This window comes from Saccoglossus kowalevskii, chromosome 1, assembly GCF_978046115.1.
Source record: "Saccoglossus kowalevskii chromosome 1, keSacKowa6.1, whole genome shotgun sequence".
NCBI lineage: Eukaryota > Metazoa > Hemichordata > Enteropneusta > Harrimaniidae > Saccoglossus > Saccoglossus kowalevskii.
The window spans coordinates 38879674-38903246 of record NC_140641.1 but is presented as its reverse complement, the minus strand read 5'-3'; the positions used below and the strand labels follow the sequence as shown (position 1 = coordinate 38903246).

The 23573-nt window shown below is 34.5% G+C and overlaps 2 protein-coding genes across 2 annotated transcripts in view; both read left to right on the top strand.

Annotated features, from left to right (window-relative positions):
* Window positions 1-23573, top strand: part of LOC100369010 (cAMP-dependent protein kinase catalytic subunit PRKX-like) — a 133205-nt gene that overhangs the window by 88898 nt on the left and 20734 nt on the right. The gene's annotated exons all lie outside the window — the stretch shown is intronic.
* On the top strand, window positions 21012-23307 carry LOC144344247 (uncharacterized). Its single transcript, XM_085496274.1, has 7 exons — window positions 21012-21063; window positions 21574-21659; window positions 21786-21890; window positions 21991-22290; window positions 22374-22469; window positions 22629-22749; window positions 23122-23307. Exons 1-7 carry the CDS (start codon window positions 21035-21037, stop codon window positions 23123-23125), a joined length of 741 nt encoding a protein of 246 aa, XP_085352400.1. The 5' UTR covers window positions 21012-21034; the 3' UTR covers window positions 23126-23307.

The window sequence follows — 23573 nt, the reverse complement described above, 5'->3', positions numbered from 1 at the left end:
TCTCATCAAAATTTCTTTGATCAGCTGACTGATGCTATAATGAAAAATGTTATGTATTTATAACAAACTCATAAAATATATCACCCCAATATTTGGAGTAATAACATCTAAGAATTATACATAAGGTGAAATAATAGAATGAGAATTAGATCAGCTCAACAGTATCAGTTAAATAGCTTTTACTGTTTTTAATTGCTAGATTAATGTTTTGTCAACAGCTGTGTCACTGAGCTGAATGGGACAGCAATGGATTTGGATAAGAATGGTGTTCATTAAATGCAAGGCTCATTAATATATATAAACTTATAAATATATAAATCATTTATAAAACAAGGTTTGTGTCATATTCTGCAGACAAAAATACTGAGCTCCAAAAGTAAAGTTGCATTAATCTTTGAAAATATTTCAATTCCCAATATCAATATAATTATGGACTCTGAACAAATTCAGACTCCATAAAAATTTACTTTCTGTTTTAATAATGTGAATATGCATGGATGGTTTCAGTATAATCATGCATGGTTGGAATCATCAATGTACTGACATGGGTAGAGTTATGATATATCCCAATATAAATAGTTACCATGGCAACAGTCTGCATTATAATAATCATCATGTTACCCTATAGATAAATACAACACAGTATCCATATACTGAGAGCAAAGGTATCCACCCAAATTATGCATGTGTATTAATTAAGGTATGTGTAATGTAAAATTTATTTACTTTTAGCATGTTCTAAAAATAGATTATCTTAAATAATTGATGACACTACGTACTATTTATAGTAACCTCAGATGAGTACAGGTTAGCTTGTGCGCTATTATAAGCAACAACATGCTTGTACTAATTAGGTTTCTAATATGTGTTGTACCTGCCCAATTACCCCCTTGCCCCCTTGCCCCCTGCTTGTCAAGTCTTGCTTCTCTGAGTGTAGCTGAGACATGATGGTCTCACATAGAAATTGGGTGATAAAGGTCTGTATTGTGTCATGAATGACATACTTGAATAAACGAATATTCAAAACAGTTAATGCAGACATATTTTTAAGAAATTATTATTAAACATTGCAAAGAATATTATCCCCTTATAACTCGCGCTGCATATGTAAATATTATTAGCTTTTCAAAAGTTACTGAGATGGTAACTATGGTGACATGCATGTCTTGATTACAAGAAACAACAGAATAAATGTACTTTTTGTAAAATAATATCTACAAAATTGACATAAATTTGCGGTTCAAGATGTCTGGTGTATTATGATTACTATTAAGATACATCAGTCACCATAACGTCGTAAGTTACAGCGTGTCGTAATTTTGCGGTATTTAAGAGGCATTTTCATCCTACCATATTAGGAAATGCGAATTCCAAATATGGAATGATTACGCACATGAGCGTCCTCTAATAATAAACACAAACATGGCTGCCTCTAGGGTTTGACCGGACTCCACACAAAGAAGTTCGCTGATTCTGTTCTAAACTTTTTGGCATTCCCATGATGTATCCTTGGAAGGAAAAAATGTATAATATATAAGGTTATTACGAGGATACCTCAAAGTATGCACTCAGAGAGTATACCATCACATCAACCTCCTATGCCCATCGAACAATACTCCTGCTGTACTGTCCTTGTGCAATTACTTTGAGGTATCATCGTAATAACCTCATATTATATTATGTCTGGTGGTGGGTATACAACCTACACATCTAATGAGGAGTTTGTAACATGTCACTGGACATGTGACTATTTAATAGGGTAAAAGAGGATAATAGCCGGCTGACACAACTGGTGGTTGAGTAAGAGGATGTGTGGGTTGTATACCCACCATCAGTTTTCTCTTCATTCTCTTCATGCTTGTATTGATATGAGGCATTTCTCTTGTAGCAGTTTCCACACAATGATGTAAATTCACAACAAATTCAATTGAATTGGTAAGAGCATCACTGTATAAAGACTTGTGTACTTAAAATTATACAGCTCACCATTTCATGTTCACCATAATCTAAATCTTTTTTTTTTTGGGTGGTATTTCTAGAAGTTCTGATGATTTAAGCGGTATATCAAGCTCTTCATCTGCTAAGCTTGAGATGCAAATATTCACATTACTCACATCAACCTATCCTCTTCTAATAGAGTAAATATGATATACAGCTCCTCATTTTATTCCTGAAAACTTTGAAGAGGATGTAGACCACTAAGTTAAGGGAAGGAATTATTTGTACAGATGAAAACTGTCAAATATTAAACCATCCCAACAAATAATATTGCCTGTCCCTCATCCTGTATCATAACCTCAACCTACATCATTTTTATAGTGGGTGAAATTTGAATGGCCAAATTTATTTTCCTGAATAAGTGTAAATTTAGAGCCCTCTAGTGGTCTCTGTATGAAGGGAAACTATGCTGCTTACCATATACACTAACTACCTACAAATGTTGACTATAGTGAGAAATGACTGACTAGTGTAGCCCTACAGCTATATATTGACAACTAAAGTTACTACAATAGCATATAAATGAGTACATTGTAGACATCATTTCTACTGTGTAATGGTTCCTACAGCTTTATTATTTAATACACGTTTTAATATACGACTGACTGTGCTATATACATTGTATAATTTTTCTCTCTGTATGGGATAATGTTTTTATATCGATCGTTAAGGAAATGAATACTGTTTTTTAACTTTGATAATGGAAGCTCCTTATTTAAATCAAGAATAAAATGAAGAATGATGTTAAATTTTCGTTGCAAAAAAAGTGTGAAATTAATATAAATCCTCATCTTCACTAGCTGCTAAGTAAATCAAGGTTTCTCGACAAATTCATTCTGTTTGCAGTAATTATAGTGAATTATTATGAAATGACATCTGGTTTTAACCATTTTCATGGTACTTGTGTAGTATTTGATTTGAGTTTAATTTATCCTCTTTTATTTACACACCTGTCTGTAAAGAAATATAAGAATGACTAATACCACATCAATACTTACAAACACGTCGATATGAGAGCAGAGCGTACATCACAAAGACACCACTGAGATGAAATATCATAGTGAAGATTGCACAACAATATGTTCATATTTTGATTTTCACAACAATATGTTCATATTTTGATTTTCACAACAATATGTTCATATTTTGATTTTCACAACAATATGTTCATATTTTGATTTTCACAACAAAATATTTATCTTTGTGTTTTTTCTGTTATACAATAAGCCTTTAATTTTTCAATGCAAAAATGGAATTTAACATTTCTTTAAGTGATCTGCACAATCAAAAACATTACCGCAATGACTTAAATTCTGCTAATTCACACGCAATTCCTTGAATTTTTCAATTTACTCATGAATTGTTAAAAAAATTAACACAAAAACTGCTGAATTGGAAATGGGGAAAAATGTAAAGATTAAATAAGAAAGTCATTAAACTTGCAGTAAAAGAAAATCTCTATATTACACATATCATATGAAAGTGAACAGATCGAATTTTGGAATGCTTTAATAATAAATTGGGAGATTGAAATTTGACTCTGTAATGTTAAAGAGTTGTGTACCGTGTTTTTCTTCATTTTCTCATAAGTCTCACTACATTTCTATCAAAAGCCTTCATGTATCAGCAATTCTTCCAATACTACATACACGTACAGCAAATAGGAAGTGACAATAGTGGCAAACGAACATCGTAAATAGTAATTCGTTTTACGATTTGTGTCCACAAACATTTTTCAGCTACATTTGAACTCTTTGCATAATTTACGAACCAAAATATCAATGTAGACAAAATTGATTCTGTATATTTCCGTGTAAGTATGATGTCATTTAATTGCGCTACAGAATGATGCTAAAGTTGGTTGGGTGGGAGTGGTTCCAATGAAAGAAATTTTATATCGGTGATAAATTTAATTGTCACAAACAATTTCCGAAGAATCTTATAATTTTTTTTTTTTTTTTTACAATTTATAGAAATAAGTCTAAAGACAAATGTATTTCAGAGATGAATGAACTGATGAAATCCTTCAACAAATTTTCATCTGCATGTGAAGAAAAAATAGATTTACCTTTTTTGTCGGCTTCTCATCTGCTATAGACAATCAAAAAGGAAATGGTTGTGCCCCAACTTTGATCTGATTATTGCTGGATTACGGTCACTTCAATTAGTTTTATCGAACCTACAGATGCTATTGCTTCGCATCTAAAACACACACAAGTAGTGAACAAGCTCTTATCATTCATAGCTGCCGGAACCTGTATAGAAATGGTATAGCCCAGGTGTGTTTCAAATTTGATTTATTCCTCTTCAAACAAATAACTCAGTGATACTGATACCAATATACTGTCATACATTAAAATGAAACTTAGAAAGTTAAATAATTTGGTGAACCTTTTTTTTTTTTTGAGTGTGACACTGTCACCATTGTCTCAGAAGCTACACACCCCAGAACAGTATTAGAATCTTCCATTTTAAATTCGTTTAGTCTTTTTTTTGTGTGGGTCTGTGTAAAGCTAAATATAGACAATTTGATTTGCATCACATCACAGAAGCTCTTGATGCATCGAGCAATCTGTCAAAAAAAAAAAAAAAGATTCTAGTCTGTACCAGTAAGACTTACAAATTCCTTGATGTGATTTGAGTCAAATCTATTGACACAGAAAAGTGAAATATAATCTGTTTCATTGCTTATAATGACTCTGTGGATATAAGACAGTAATTTTAATTGCAATTTTATGGTATTGTTTCTGTTCAAATCAAATTCATCACAGTTATACTAATTATTTGTCTATCAATTCCATCATTAAATGTTTAAATTTTCTCACCTGTCTGTACTAGCATCCAACGGACAAACTTTCTTATCAACGTACATTAGACTGACAATCAAAACCATGAAAATGCAGCTTTTTTTTTCATTATCGCAAAATTATCACCATAGCAACATGTACAACATTCTCTATTACCAAAAAAACATATTTTTGTTCATGTCGACTTCCATTACAGGTATTACAGAATGTTGATTGCTCATATTATAGCCATTAATCATGATATGAACACTTGTATTGTTGTATACAACTTTAATACATGTATAAATGATATAGATACCCTAACTGCCTAAGTATTGGATGTACAATTAAATGAAGATCATAACAACATCCAAACTAATATATTGTGTTGATAGTACATGTATCTATTTAATTCTCATCTGTATATGAACATACCTGCATTCAACTTGACATGAACAATTCTCTACCTCACTACACACAAATTTGGCCCCAAATAAATGCCAACAATTTGAACCCCCTCCCAATGTGTCAATTTTTTGTTTTCTCAATTAGCTGGAAGCTTTTTTTACTGTCAATGTACTTACATGTTTCAATAAGAATTAAATAAATACTATCAGCCCATGTCAATAATGAACAACATTATACTAAACATCAATAGATTTTCTGAAATTAGTCTGGACACTATTAAATGTATACAGTTAATTATTAATGCTTGTCTCCACATACACAGCTGGATTTTTGCATCACAATGATAGATGGAGCCATGCATTTTACGTCATAACATTTTCTTTTTGACTCCCATGAGTGCAAAACACAAACGGGAGGTAATGTTGTACTAATGTCTGTCCGTTCGTCTGCCTGTCTGCGTGTCCACTTGCTGGATTGAAATGACAATTGGTACACAGCCACTATATAATGAACGCCAGACATGATACAAATTTATGCATGTTAATCATACCGGTTTGCTCCAATGCATTGGTATGTATCCTTTGTACAGTTGATTGTCTGACAACAGTTTCTAATAAATTTTCATTTTAATCAGCTAATTTACTTTCTAATCAACTGTTGTTTGTCATAATGTTCTTTGTATCGTATCATATTTCTCAAATGGTTTGAAAATAATATCTTATCATAATGATATTATTAAAAATAATCTGTATATAATAATTTTTACATATTAATAAGCTAATTTGCATACCAATTAACTAAATTCACACTTTGCTAATATTTTAACAGTTTGCTTGAATGGAAACTTGGTTCGTGTATACAGTTTGCATAAATTCTTGACTGAATCAATCTGTATAATTTAATTAGCTAATTTAGATAAATAATTGGTTTAGCGTATTTTTTGTATATATAGATTAATAACTAATAAAGGTGTATAATACTCTATGTATATTATTTAGCTAATTTGCATACTAATTAACCATTTTCATCATTTGCTTCATCATTCTAACATGTTACTCAGTCATTGTATGGCAACAAAGATTCTGAATTTCGGGGATAAATTATGCAGCGACAAGTTCAAGTGCAATATGAAAGCAAACTCAATCATGAGTTTTAATGAACAAGGATCATTTAGATTAATTTAAGCTGAAGTTTAATCACATTCCAATGAATAACTCCAATTGCAAGAGATTTGGTTTCATTATTTGACAAGTCCTGATTTGATCAAGCAAGCTGTAAATATTCATACCTTAATCCTTACATACGCATTATAGTTCATCTAGGATATCTGATTAATAGTCATTTAGGACAAAAATAAAGAATTTTTGCTTAAAAACAATGTATTGATCTGTAGATATTTTACGTTCAGCGGCACTTGGCTCGACCATCGTTTGCGACATAGCAGGACGCGGTAGTGTAACATGTACGGTGACCGGCACGGCGACCTCAGTCCGAACATCTGACCTGGATACATCTTTGGTATAATAACCAAAGCTTTGTGACAGTGTGCCTGACAGGTTTTGTCATTGTTCTGAGACTGAGGTAAGTTTGTTGGTGTAAAATCGGATTCTTGCATCGTTTTTGTGACACGTACATGTACATGATATGCCTTGCCTCAACTTCGGCCGTGTACACTTGGCACAAATCTGCAGATTTTGAAATTACCTTCATCATCTCCTGTAATTTATTTACCCATAGTGGAGAATTACAATACCATATATTTTCATCGAATTCTGAGTTGTCCCGTGTTCTTTGGATGGCAATTACCAGAGTGCAATTTCACTGCAATTTTGTTAGCTGGAATTCGAACGCCGCTACTGGATGCACCGGTTGTTTATTGGTGGCAAACATTTTTGCCTGTGACTCGTTGTTTTTTTGCATTTTTGTTGTCCTTCAATCCCCCAATTCCCCAATTTCATCTAGTTGGTCACCAGTTAAACTTAAAGATCATGTTTTCTTTGTTTGAGGTTCCCAATCCATTTTAAAGTCACAACACGGAGAACACAACGCTCTGGTGTTCATTTAGGCACTGTCCCTCACGGTGTTGAGGGATGGTGGTTTAGGTTTGTGTGGCAAACAATGATCACCCAACGACTGGCGCTCACAACTTGGATCCCACCATTAACAAAAAGCAATATTATGGTTATATGATTTTTCAGATGTTTTTAATTCGGTATTTTTCCAATATATTTTCAAAATTCAACCACTATATTTCCCTAAAAATAAAATACTACTGGTACCAGTTTTATGCATTTCTGCATTAAACCTGTAGACAATTCATGTTCCAGGGCCACTTGGTTTAGCCGTGCATTATCAGCCAATATACCATTTTGTGTTTGAACCAATCAAATTGATGGATTAACACCATCAATATACTGGTATAATATAATTACTAATATCTTATAAATGTATGTTTAATATTTATTAAATGGTGAATACATGCATTAAACGTTGATTTAGAAACAGTAAACAAATATTCCCCATTCTGCCGAATGTAGCACAATTCACAGGTACGTGAAATTGCAAATTTGCAACAACAAAAAATGTGTGAGACTGGATTTTCAAAGCATGGCAAGGTAAAAATGTGTTCACTATGTTTTTAGGATTTTTATCAGTTGATACTTGTATAATACTCCAGCATGTCATAAGGGTGGCATACTTTGATCTCCAACATAAACATGTGACATTGAGACTGGGATTGGGGCTGCCGCTCAGAGACTTGCAGTAATGAATAACCATTTCCAGTAATGAAATTGGAAAGTCAGAGGAGGCCATTCAATCACATATTTTTTCACAGATTGGTGATATTGGTTAATGAATCTGGAATACAATCTATGATAATTGAATGTACCGACCAGATCATGTCATTTTTATTAATTTATGATGAATTTAATAATTTCATTACAATATATTTATTGAGTTGATTCCATTCGCTGCATAGAAGTTCAAAATTGGACATTTCATTCTTTGAGACATGCATTGAGTCACTACTAAATATTTGTGTATATTTGTTCATTGACAAATATTGCCGTGATTCATACCGACCGGGTGCTTACATATTCATTGTAGATTATCGTAATTGTGTTCTGATCACAGAGTTAGTAATTTGGTACATATATGTACATGTAATGGGTTGTTTCACATGTAGTTCTATGAATCACAAAAACCACAAACCTCTATGAGGACAAACTGGTACATGTATGATGTAATATCTTTGACCCACCAAAATCTACTGAGAGTTCAGAGATTCCCCCACAGCCACTTCGGCTCTCAAAACCTATTATTTACATAGATGTACATGTATTTGGAATCTAATCGTTCAGCTTGGTGAGTTGCAACTATGAAAATTGTAAGTTAGATTTGAGATATACTTTTAATATTTAAATGTTTAAATATAGAAACTTATACACCTTGATTAACTGTATCAACATTCTTTTAAGAAACTGTTCAAATCTGTGTGTTGAGTCTTAAATTGAATGAAAGTAAATAAGAGAAAAAATAAAACATTTAGTACCTGTTTCATGTTGGACAAAGCTTTTGTTCATTACATTTACATTGTATTTCAGAGTAATTGAGGGGGGATGAGAGGTAGGTGAGATTTAATATTTCAGAGTAATTGAGGGGGGATGAGAGGTAGGTGAGATTTAATATTTCAGAGTAATTGAGGGGGGATGAGAGGTAGGTGAGATTTAATATTTCAGAGTAATTGAGGGGGGATGAGAGGTAGGTGAGATTTAATATTTCAGAGTAATTGAGGGGGGTGAGAGGTAGGTGAGATTTAATATTTCAGAGTAATTGAGGGGGGATGAGAGGTAGGTGAGATTTAATATTTCAGAGTAATTGAGGGGGGATGAGAGGTAGGTGAGATTTAATATTTCAGAGTAATTGAGGGGGGGTGAGAGGTAGGTGAGATTTAATATTTCAGAGTAATTGAGGAGGGATGAGAGGTAGGTGAGATTTAATATTTCAGAGTAATTGAGGGGGGTGAGAGGTAGGTGAGATTTAATATTTCAGAGTAATTGAGGGGGGATGAGAGGTAGGTGAGATTTAATATTTCAGAGTAATTGAGGAGGGATGAGAGGTAGGTGAGATTTAATATTTCAGAGTAATTGAGGGGGGATGAGAGGTAGGTGAGATTTAATATTTCAGAGTAATTGAGGGGGGGTGAGAGGTAGGTGAGATTTAATATTTCAGAGTAATTGAGGGGGGTGAGAGGTAGGTGAGATTTAATATTTTAGAGTAATTGAGGGGGGATGAGAGGTAGGTCAGATTTAATATTTCAGAGTAATTGAGGGGGGATGAGAGGTAGGTGAGATTTAATATTTTAGATACTTTAAACAAATTAAGCCCCCCCCCCCCCCAGGGTACAGTGTTCTGTTTGAATGTATATGAATAGAACATGCTGTGTTGATCAATGGAAATTAATTTCCGGTTTATGTATGTATCAGACTGGATCAGAAAGCATATTTAATATTATATCATATGAATCGGTTGTAGCTATTTTTCACTGTCAGATACTGAAACTCTTTTCTATTTTGTGAGCGACAGTCTGAAATGTTAAATTTTATAGCCGGGGATCAGTGACAGTGAAAAATATGGATATACTTTGAAGGGGTTAATTATTCACTGGCTTTTAATTTTGCTTATTTCACTGACTGGAAAATGTGCTAATTTAAAACCCACTGAATATGCTTGAAATGGTAAATCAGCGAAATTTAAACCCAGTGAAAATTAATCATTTTACAGTAGAAATTAAGCTAAAAATTTATAGAGGTATTATAGAGGTCTTGTTTGAGGATGTTTCCAGTTAACAACCAAACTGAGAATAAATTGTAATGTTTTTGATACTCTTTGACTCTTGTATACATAGCACTCAATGATGTCTATGTGATTAGCCAGTCTGTTTGTATGTCTGCGTATGTATGTATGAACTTGCACATTACTATATGTTTTTCATGACATATAACTTTTATTAAGGACCATACATTAGACGTTTAGCTTAGGGTTAATTAGTCATGAAGTAAAAAGGTAAACTCTAATTAAATGAGAATATTATATTAGGGTTGCATTTTAATTAATCCAAACATAGCGCAACTATATTAAAAGTTAATTCAGCTATATTAAAAGTTAATCCAATGAATGTTCTTGGAACATATAGCAATCACAGTATGTACTAGTATGTGTATGCATGTCAGTTCCAACATTATTTTAAAAAAAACTCAACAGATTTTAATCAAAACTTGGTACATAGATGCCCTTGGACAATGCACAGACCTGATTAGGTTTAGTTTGAAATCTTGCATATTAATTATCTAATTTGCGTAATAGTCAATTTACAGCTTTTCTATGGATATCTCAAGATGATCTCAACAGATTCCAATAAAACCTGCTGGTAGTACTTACATGCCCTGGTACATTTCATAGATTTTAATAGGTTTGATTACCTAATTTGCGTAATAATCAATTTCCAGCTTTCGATTGACATCTAAAAAACTGACCAACGCATTTCAATGAACTGTGTAACAATTAAGACTTCTTACATGTTAGTGCTATGTGTAACAATTATATAAATTTGATTACCACGAAATTGTGTTTGTTCTTTTTTTCTCGACTTTAGCTGTGTTCACCAGTCCTCAACCGGCGTTTTCAGCAGTTCACACAGAGCCCATAGAAATACATTGTACAATGTTGCGTCTAAGCCACGTAGAGTTTTCTATGTCTTACCTCCACCTTGGAGAATACATGTTTATACTGACATAAATACCATTACCTGTAACTAATTAACCTGTTTAGGTACATTTTATCTGAACACGACATGACAACACAACATTTTCACTAATGTCTTGTCAGCTAATTACACTAATGGTGGAAGGCGCCAAAACTGTTTTGTCGTGATAATTTCATCTAGTTTTCTCCTCCAGCCATATCTCACACATCACAGACCTGTCTATATAAACCAGACTAACTTTGAAGACAATCTCAAAAATGATATTTATATCAATTATATTATACAGCATCAATTGTCATAGTTACACTTGTACTTGTTCATATACATAATGAAGGTAACAAGATGATCTCATACCTTAGAGTTATATTATTATTTGAAGCATTTTGTGATACATTGTGTTTCATTGGTAAATACGTTTTCCATGTGAAATATACGACACACAACTCAAATTGTTTGTTTTCACAAAATTAAAATGCATACTATTTAACAACTTGTATTATAATTGCTCTGTCATGTGATACTGATGTCTATTTCACTGATTTCATAAATTTTTTGGTATAAAATTACCTGCATGTAGTAAGGAAATACAAACAAAATAGTGTGTATTGACAAGTGTGTGAAGATCTTACACTAATTTAGGCAGTGACATAAATTATGAGATAATCACTAAATTGTGTGTGTGATTTCCAGTGGATCTGTGTATTAATTCGTCATTGATTTTGTTTGGCTTGGCTGATTTCACTCAAACATGGCAGGCAGGTCACACTTTCACTTTTAAGTTAGTAGATAAAATCTTGAAAAAATGTCTGGCCAACTGGTCAATAGCTTAATTCACACTAATTGTATCTCCTCTTACAAATTTAGGATTGAACACCTCAGACATAACTCATTCTACTCAGCTTGAGTGTGGGCACAAAGTTAGTATTTGATTTTTTTAATCTTTTTTCATTACCAAGAAATTTGACCTCAAAGTTGGAGTAACTTTTCACCAGTAACAGCTTTTTAACTCTTCTGTGAATTTTTTGGCTTGGCTAATTTTGTTCATACTTGGCAGGCAGGTCATACCGTCTTCACAGCCATGGCAACAGCCAAAAAACTGATTTTTGAATACTTTCGCCACAAATGTATTACCTCCTACCAGTCTTGTAATAGCAGTGTTCAAATGATCATGCTTTTTATTTTAGCTAAATTGCGCACCGACAATAGATCACCAGCACTGACATTGTTAAACTGTATCAACGTTATCCAAACGCAACTTTGAACTATGAATGAACTATAAATACTGCATTCAATCAATAAATCTAGAAAATACAACCGCAAAATAATAATTATAACAGCTATAGTGCTAGTGATAAAGTTATTTCTGATTTTTTGTGAACAGATACAGGGCCAGGTTTTAGTTACCGGATTCGGCTGATACCCCGTCCATCCTAAATCCCGCCCATGGGCGATGTTTCAAATAGTGGGCGATGTTTTGATCCTACATGTATAAACCAATGTTGACTTTATGTTTGTATCTTACCATGACAACAGCCAAAAACATGTTTGTTTTTTTTGAGCTGTGCAGATCGCCAACCAGCCTACCGGCTTGTTACAGTATCAGCCTGCTTAAGTTAGTGCTTAATAGATTAGAGTATTTTTATTGAATTACTAGTACATTAATGTGGGGATTATATTTGATCCAGACATGTGTCTGCTGAAAGCGCTAGTGCACCAAATGTAGTGCAAAATTCAGTCACCCAATACTGATTCCTACTCACATTACATTTTGTATTTATTGTTAAATATTAATTTTCTTGGTATATCATGTTTTTTAGCTTCACTGTTGTGGAGCTTATCATATGAGTGATTGTCCGTCGCCCGTGTCAACTTTTTACTTTTTCGACTTCTTGAAAACTGCAATTCTTATTGCTTTGATACTTGGGCAGGCCTTTCTTAGATTTGTTCATTTCGTGATGATATCTTCAATTCTCTAATTTTCGAATATTTTTGTCATTTTTGATAAAAAGTGATAGTTTTGACTTCTTGTTGAAAACCGCTAGTCTGATTGCTTTGATACTATACATGTACATATAGGCATTTCAAGTAGGCTTTTCTCAGATTTGTTCATCTTCTAATGATTTCTTTATTTAAAACGTGCATTGCTAACAGCGCAGCTATCTCAGCCGAGAGGCTGCTTGTTTTATGTGCATATCAAATATTCTAAATTGTTCATATGACAATTTTTTGAATAGTTTATGTGACCAATTGTCAAAAAAATGTTGTATCAAAAAAATGTCTCAACTATTTACATGTAGGTACTTGTTTAAAACTTGATGAAAAATATTGTTACCTAACCATTCCATTACATGCTTTAGTCTTAAAAATTCAACTGTTCAATTCATTCATGTAAACCTGTCACAATGTATCAAACTCTTTCATAACTGCAGTTGTTCACTGCTTAAATATATATTTTTGTTTTGAAATTCGTCCATTGAAAATTATAATGTTGTGTAATTAATTCATTATGGCATTAGAATCTCCTCATACCTCCATACAAAAAATACTAGTTGCTGGTTTCTGTGTTCTCCAGTATCATCTTAGTACTGTAAAACATGTTTAAATAGCTACATGCCATTTTAGCGAATTTTACTCCATGCATGAATTAAGTGAATCTTAATTTATCTAAAGTGTCAACAATCTCATTGTGAGAATATACTTTATTCTAACTTAGCGACATCTTGAATTAGCAAAATTACAGATTAGCTGAATTAGCTGAAATAACATGCTAGCTAAAAAGACATGTTTTACAGTATATTATAGTGAGATAAAAATGCATTAATGATTTTTTTTATTTCAAAATATTCTTTATAAATGTAAAAAAATTCTTTTAATACACTGATATCAAAATCATTATGACTATGTAAGAATGTTTATTAACCTCTGTCATCTCAAATTAATATGCCTTTTAACATTTTTATGTTCTTCATAAATGTATTTAATATTTTCCAGTAAAAAATGTGATCTTTTTTCAAATGTTTTGGGGGTACTCAGCTTCAATTTTATCCTTGCTGTGTGAATACCTCAGGCTCATAAATACCTTTAATGTCGTTAAAGAATTGAAATATGGATTTGTTAAACGGTATAAGAAGTGTTTCAATTTTACGTCAGGCACTGCTGCACATACCAGATATCTCCATATATAGATCTGTACATGTATATCCTGTCATACTCTTGCTATAAAAAAACATGACTCACTCTGGCTTGGTTTCATGGATGAATATTTCCAGTGACTATTCATTGAAGATTCCAATAAAAAATGGTGATCAACAGATTAAAAATTAGCTTTTTTGTGACCGGTTTTAATACTGAAATGTCATAATGATTCCGATTCTAAATTCTGATAGCATCATATTATATTATTACAATGATGACGAAAGTAAGGACATTTTATATCGAAAACATTGCATCCAAGATATCCGTAGATTTGAAAAAATACAACTTCCTCAAATCTGATGTCTTCAAATATTCAGACATCTTGTTAATCAGCATGCAATTTACATATACTTTGCATATAATTTACATATAATTTACATACTGTAAACCATTTAATTTTCAACGCTAGAAATTCTCCAGATTTGATGAGTTTATAGCATACAAGAAGAAAACATTTCAGGAAAGTCGCGGACACTCACAATTATCACTGCTATAATTTGGCAGTTTTCACTTATGAAATTTTTAAACTATTTACCAATTACAACCTCGTGTTTAGGTTTTGTAAATATAAAAAAAAAAAAAAGAATATATTGGATAAGGTTTTTTTGGGTACCCTTTTTACATGACTATTTTTAGTACTTGCTTAGAGCAATTTTCGGTTGTGACTTCGTAGTATGACTACAAACTAACAAAAAGCTGTCAGTCTACAGATAGGAATAGCTATTGATCATGCCGTAATTCCCAAGCCGGATGACTTTTGGATTCTTCCCTTCAGCATCGTTTCATACTGCTGATTATAGTGTATGTCTGTCTAGGGTTATACAACTATATATCCTAGGCAGTAAACCAAGTGTACTGCGTAATTTCCTCTGAGCTCAAAATTTCATGATGTTTATAAAGTTAGAGCTAGATTTAAGATTTGCATCTACTGAGCAGAATGCACAATGCATTCTGGGAGATAAATTCTCATTAAACTATTATGGTACTATTTGGAAAGTCACTAAAACTAAATGGAAATAGACAATTTTCCTTGCTTGCTATGTTACTGAGTGTATGCATGGTAGAAACACACTCAGTTGCCATACAAGTAATAATAAAATATAAATGTGACTAATATATTGTAATTGTATAATACTTTATTTTAGCTCAATTTAATTTTCACTGAAAAGTATTTTTAGATGTTTTGTATGGAATTTATTTTCACCGATTTTTGATGAGTTGAACGTAAAATATAGGAAAAAAGTTGTATTCGCTGGATTTTATTTTCACTGAATCATTCCTTCAGCGAAAATTTATTCCAAGTGAAAATAAAATATTTTAAAGTATATAAAAACTAAAGTTGTGAGACATGACTATGAAATTCTACCACATTCAGTGTTTTTGTTTGAAAAAATCTTTTGCCAAGAACATACATGTAGGTGCAGAATTTTTTTTATCAATTGTGAAGCTGTCACTGATTGGTTCTTTCGTTGGATGATGTTTTCCATTTTGGTTAATTAAAAACTGCATTCCAGGTTGAATTGCTTATTACAGTAGAATAGTTCCCCTCTCCAAATGAGAAGTGGTTGTCCTATAGTGCCGATGTATATTACATAATGCAATGCAATGAACGCACTTAAAATGAGGATTTGTAGACTGACCTCTATGCATGTAATGAATACAAGCATTGTTGTAGAGCCATGTCTCTGACATACATTGACTGATTGCAATCAAACTTTACAACTATATGACTTGAGAAGAAAGCAGAAATAAATAAAAAATTTCTCTTCCTTGGAAGGGAAATTATAACTCTTAATTATTTCCTCACTCTCATTTAATTCTTTTCATTTTCTGATTGAAACTGGCTGAATCATTTTAGTTTTTACTATTTGACTAACAGGGACTATTACTGCTAGTTGTACCACAATGCATCATTGGAGGTACCAAAATGCATCATGGGAGGCACCGAAATGCATCATGGGAGATGCCACAATGCATCATTGAAGGTACCACAATGCATTATTGGAGGTACCGAAATGCATCATGGGAAGTACCACAATGCATCATTGGAAGTACTAAAATGCATTATTGGAGGTACCGAAATGCATCATGGGAAGTACCACAATGCATCATTGGAAGTACTAAAATGCATCATGGGAGGTACCACAATGTATCATGGGAGGTACCACAATGTATCATGAGAGGTACCACAATGTATCATGGGAGGTACCACAATGTATCATGGGAGGTACCACAATGTATCATGGGAGGTACCACCATGTATCATGGGAGGTACCACAATGTATCATGAGAGGTACCACAATGTATCATGGCAGGTACCACAATGTATCATGGGAGGTACCACAATGTATCATGGCAGGTACCACAATGTATCATGAGAGGTACCACAATGTATCATGGGAGGTACCACAATGTATCATGGGAGGTACCACAATGTATCATGGGAGGTACCACAATGTATCATGGCAGGTACCACAATGTATCATGGGAGGTACCACAATGTATCATGGGAGGTACCACAATGTATCATGGGAGGTACCACAATGTATCATGGGAGGTACCACAATGTATCATGGGAGATACCACAATGTATCATGGGAGATACCACAATGTATCATGGGAGGTACCACAATGTATCATGGCAGGTACCACAATGTATCATGGGAGGTACCACAATGTATCATGGGAGGTACCACAATGTATCATGGGAGGTACCACAATGTATCATGGCAGGTACCACAATGTATCATGGGAGGTACCACAATGTATCATGGGAGGTACCACAATGTATCATGGCAGGTACCACAATGTATCATGGGAGGTACCACAATGTATCATGGGAGGTACCACAATGTATCATGGGAGGTACCACAATGTATCATGGGAGGTACCACAATGCATCATGGGAGGTACCACAATGTATCATGGGAGGTACCACAATGTATCATGGGAGGTACCACAATGTATCATGGGAGGTACCACAATGTATCATGGGAGGTACCACCATGTATCATGGGAGGTACCACAATGTATCATGAGAGGTACCACAATGTATCATGGCAGGTACCACAATGTATCATGGGAGGTACCACAATGTATCATGGCAGGTACCACAATGTATCATGAGAGGTACCACAATGTATCATGGGAGGTACCACAATGTATCATGGGAGGTACCACAATGTATCATGGGAGGTACCACAATGTATCATGGCAGGTACCACAATGTATCATGGGAGGTACCACAATGTATCATGGGAGGTACCACAATGTATCATGGGAGGTACCACAATGTATCATGAGAGGTACCACAATGTATCATGGGAGGTACCACAATGTATCATGGGAGATACCACAATGTATCATGGGAGGTACCACAATGTATCATGGCAGGTACCACAATGTATCATGAGAGGTACCACAATGTATCATGGGAGGTACCACAATGTATCATGGGAGGTACCACAATGTATCATGGCAGGTACCACAATGTATCATGGGAGGTACCACAATGTATCATGGGAGGTACCACAATGTATCATGGCAGGTACCACAATGTATCATGGGAGGTACCACAATGTATCATGGGAGGTACCACAATGTATCATGGGAGGTACCACAATGTATCATGGGAGGTACCACAATGTATCATGGGAGGTACCACAATGTATCATGGGAGGTACCACAATGTATCATGGCAGGTACCACAATGTATCATGGGAGATACCAAAATGCATCATGGGAGGTACCACAATGTATCATGGCAGGTACCACAATGTATCATGAGAGGTACCACAATGTATCATGGGAGGTACCACAATGTATCATGGGAGGTACCACAATGTATCATGGGAGGTACCACAATGTATCATGGCAGGTACCACAATGTATCATGGGAGGTACCACAATGTATCATGGGAGGTACCACAATGTATCATGGCAGGTACCACAATGTATCATGGGAGGTACCACAATGTATCATGAGAGGTACCACAATGTATCATGGGAGGTACCACAATGTATCATGGGAGGTACCACAATGTATCATGGGAGGTACCACAATGTATCATGGCAGGTACCACAATGTATCATGGGAGGTACCACAATGTATCATGGGAGGTACCACAATGTATCATGGCAGGTACCACAATGTATCATGGGAGGTACCACAATGTATCATGGGAGGTACCACAATGTATCATGGGAGGTACCACAATGTATCATGAGAGGTACCACAATGTATCATGGGAGGTACCACAATGTATCATGGGAGATACCACAATGTATCATGGGAGGTACCACAATGTATCATGGGAGGTGTATCATGGGAGGTACCACAATGTATCATGGCAGGTACCACAATGTATCATGAGAGGTACCACAATGTATCATGGGAGATACCACAATGTATCATGGGAGGTACCACAATGTATCATGGGAGGTACCACAATGTATCATGGCAGGTACCACAATGTATCATGGGAGGTACCACAATGTATCATGGGAGGTACCACAATGTATCATGGGAGGTACCACAATGTATCATGAGAGGTACCACAATGTATCATGGGAGGTACCACAATGTATCATGGGAGGTACCACAATGTATCATGGGAGGTACCACAATGTATCATGGGAGGTACCACAATGTATCACGAGAGGTACCACAATGTATCATGGGAGGTACCACAATGTATCATGGGAGGTACCACAATGTATCATGGGAGGTACCACAATGTATCATGGGAGGTACCACAATGTATCATGGGAGGTACCACAATGTATCATGGCAGGTACCACAATGTATCATGGCAGGTACCACAATGTATCATGGCAGGTACCACAATGTATCATGGCAGGTACCACAATGTATCATGGGAGGTACCACAATGTATCATGGCAGGTACCACAATGTATCATGGGAGGTACCACAATGTATCATGGAGGTACCACAATGTATCATGGCAGGTACCACAATGTATCATGGCAGGTACCACAATGTATCATGGGAGGTACCACAATGTATCATGGGAGGTACCACAATGTATCATGGGAGGTACCACCATGTATCATGGGAGGTACCACAATGTATCATGGCAGGTACCACAATGTATCATGGGAGGTACCACAATGTATCATGGGAGGTACCACAATGTATCATGAGAGGTACCACAATGTATCATGGGAGGTACCACAATGTATCATGGGAGGTACCACAATGCATCATGGGAGGTACCACAATGTATCATGGGAGGTACCACAATGTATCATGGCAGGTACCACAATGTATCATGAGAGGTACCACAATGTATCATGGGAGGTACCACAATGTATCATGAGAGGTACCACAATGTATCATGGGAGGTACCACAATGTATCATGGGAGGTACCACAATGCATCATGGGAGGTACCACAATGTATCATGGGAGGTACCACAATGTATCATGGGAGGTACCAAAATGTATCATGGGAAGTACCACAATGTATCATGGGAGGTACCACAATGCATCATGGGAGGTACAACAATGTATCATGGGAGGTACCACAATGTATCATGGGAGGTACCACAATGTATCATGGGAGGTACCAAAATGTATCATGGGAGGTACCACAATGTATCATGGCAGATACCAAAATGTATCATGGGAGATACCAAAATGTATCATGGGAGATACCAAAATGTATCATGGGAGGTACCACAATGTATCATGGGAGGTACCACAATGTATCATGGGAGATACCACAATGTATCATGGGAGGTACCACAATGTATCATGGCAGGTACCACAATGTATCATGGGAGGTACCACAATGTATCATGGGAGGTACCAAAATGTATCATGGGAAGTACCACAATGTATCATGGGAGGTGTATCATGGCAGATACCACAATGTAATAATAATAACAACCTTTATTGATATTGTATCCCTTCTGGGATCTAGATTAGAATACAATAAGGAACAATAAAATACATAAGTAATAATAATAATAAAAAAGAAATAAATAGTAATACTGTGAAAATATTATTATATAAATATTTTTTTGGTGTTATTTTGAGGCAGCTGGTAAATTGCTTTTCATGAAATTCTCTCTTTTATTGAAACAGTCGCTGATAAACTTGGCAATTGCTTGGACGGTTTCAGAATTTTTGTTATTGAGAAGTGCTTTCAGATTACCGGATTACCAAAATGTATCATGGGAGGTACCACAATGTATCATGGGAGGTACCACAATGTATCATGGGAGGTACCACAATGTATCATGGCAGATACCACAATGTATCATGGGAGATACCACAATGTATCATGGGAGGTACCAAAATGTATCATGGGAGGTACCACAATGTATCATGGCAGATACCACAATGTATCATGGGAGATACCACAATGTATCATGGGAGGTACCACAATGTATCATGGGAGGTACCACAATGTATCATGGGAGGTACCACAATGTATCATGGGAGGTACCACAATGTATCATGGGAGGTACCACAATGTATCATGGGAGGTACCAAAATGTATCATGGCAGGTACCACAATGTATCATGGGAGATACCAAAATGTATCATGGGAGGTACCACAATGTATCATGGGAGGTACCACAATGTATCATGGCAGGTACCACAATGCATCATGGGAGGTACCACAATGTATCATGGCAGGTACCACAATGCATCATGGGAGGTACCACAATGTATCATGGCAGGTACCACAATGCATCATGGGAGGTACCACAATGGGTGGACTCGATTGATGTCCCTAGGCGCAACTAGGTACACCGCGTCATCCACGATTGTTCCGGGCTGGATGCGCGCGCATCTAACCGGCGTATACCGGTTGTCCCGCCCAGTGACCTTCGGGGCAACCTACGTAAACATGGCGGAGCAAACATCGCAGCGGCAAATGTGAGTACATTTTTTTGGGGAAATGGGGTTTTTATTTGAAGTGTTATATTTATTTTCTTCGTGAACTATACCACTATGCTTAAATTACTCGAATATTTCAAAACTTAAAAAAATAACAAAATTTTCGACCGTAATTCTTGAAAATGAGGATGTAGTTGGTTTATCGCAACAAATAGCGCAGCCGTGTACAACAGTACATGGCGGGAATTTTTAATTTTTTTCTAAATCATAATATTTATGTTACGATTTTTGATGGAATTAAATCTAATAATTTTTCGCATAAGCTATGCTCATCAAGTAGAATTTATTTTGATATAAACTGTGTAATAAACAGAAGATATGTCATTCTCACAGTAATTTGCCAAACGACATATGGTTCAATAATTTAAAAAAAAATATTATATGACGACTGTTTAAATAAAGGATAACAAATATATTCAAATTTATCTTTGTAATGTATACTTTAATGTATAATAGTAAAAATAAATGATTTTTTTATGTGTGTATTAGGTTCAAAGTTAGTGTAACAGTGCCATCAGGAAAACAAATAACAGCCATTGTTGATGAAACAATGTTGAACAGAATAAAATCTGGTGGTAAGATACAATACAATATTTCGATATCTATTAACGTAATCATAAAAGCTAAGCATATATAACAACAGAAATGTGTCCACAGAAGATAACAAATATGTATTAAATATTTGATGTGTTTAATTTCAGACAAAATAGCACTTGAAACTCTTTCTAAGTCTGTTATGTCTACATCATTTTGTGTGGAGGAAACGCCCGTAGCTGGTCCCAGTGGCGTACAGAGACATGAAAGTGGTATGTTGATTTTATAAAAAAAAAGATAAATAAGTTATATTAACTGATTTTTTATATTATAAGCTTTGAATAATTGTTTCATAATCGTGTATTTTTACAGATTTTTGGATCAAGCCTAGAATTAAAGCTATATTAGACGCCTATACTTGTTACAGACAAGATGGTAATAAATGGGTTAAGGTTGCTGCAAAGCTGCGTGGAATTCCAGGGATGGAAAGTATAACAACAGAAAAATGTCGATTAAAAATAAGATCACTGGAAGAAAAATATAAGCGACAAAAAGCACACAACGGAAAATCTGGAAATAATCCAATTTTAATCGACGAAAGCCTTGTGAGTGCTTTTGAAAAAGATATAAACATAAATATTAAAACGCTGAATTCTGCGGATGGCGGCGAAGGTAAGAATAGTATTTTAAATTGCTTCAATATACACACAAATTAAAATTATGTTATAGGGTTAATAGTTTTTATAATTTTTCAGAAATTGTGAATGTCTCATTAAGTGAGAGTGAAGACGAGGAAAGTCTTGCGACACCAGCCAAAAAAAAGATGAAAAAAACAAATACTAAAGTAACAAGTAAGTTGCATTAGTTGCATACATTATTCATATTATATGATCTTAAAATTGTCTGCGTACCGGATTCTTGATACAGTACATCGTGCATCAAAATACCCATACTAGAAATATTTTATCATCTTCTTACCTTTATTTTAAAATAATTTACTATTCCTTTAGATAAAATGAGTGGTGCTGACAAAGTCATAGCTTTTATGAAAGAAAAGGAGAAGGATGCTGCACAGCGCCACAAAGAAAGGAATGGCATATTAAGAGACCTAATCTCAGCTTTGAAGGATAAGTATGTTGTGAATAATCACTAGTAGTTTGAAAATAGAAGCATTATAAATAAGTGCTGAGATTGTCATTAACACGGGCTAAAGTATATGTACAAATCTTCTGATTTCTTTAAACTACGATTACTCAGTACTGAAACAAGGAAAGTAGTGCATGTTTGTATTATCATGGCTATATAACAATAACAGTACAAATTTCAAGGTCGTACTTACCGTTTCATTAAATTTAGGTGTAGACAATCAATATATATATATATATATATATATATATATATATATATATATATATATATATATATATATATATATATATATATATATATATATATATATATATATATGACTAACTTACCCCTTTTATTTTTCTTTCATTTCAGATGAACTTCACTGACCTACTCAATTCAAAGAAAAAAGAACATGTCGCAGTTATAAATTATTATTTTTATTCGTTGTTTTTTTGCAATTATGGTCTAAATGTTTAAACAATTTTATTTAGACCAGAAATATGTACATTTTTTTTTTCATTTTTGATATAAGAAACATTAAATGTTATATAAATACAATACAGCATTGTTTTATAATTTAAATTTCCTCATTTAACTAAAACATGTAAGGAACTAACGCTCAGCTTAGTCGCAGACATTGGTACTGTAAGGCAATTGACGATAATATAAGTGCAACCAAAGTAGAATCATTATTGCTGCAGTTATTGGCAACCTCAAAGATTATAAGTTAAATTAATCCTTTTCAATCTCCCTTCACGTCCTGGATTATGTGGAATAACGTCGTTTACGACATCATCAGCAACTAGTTGACGCCACTGGACACC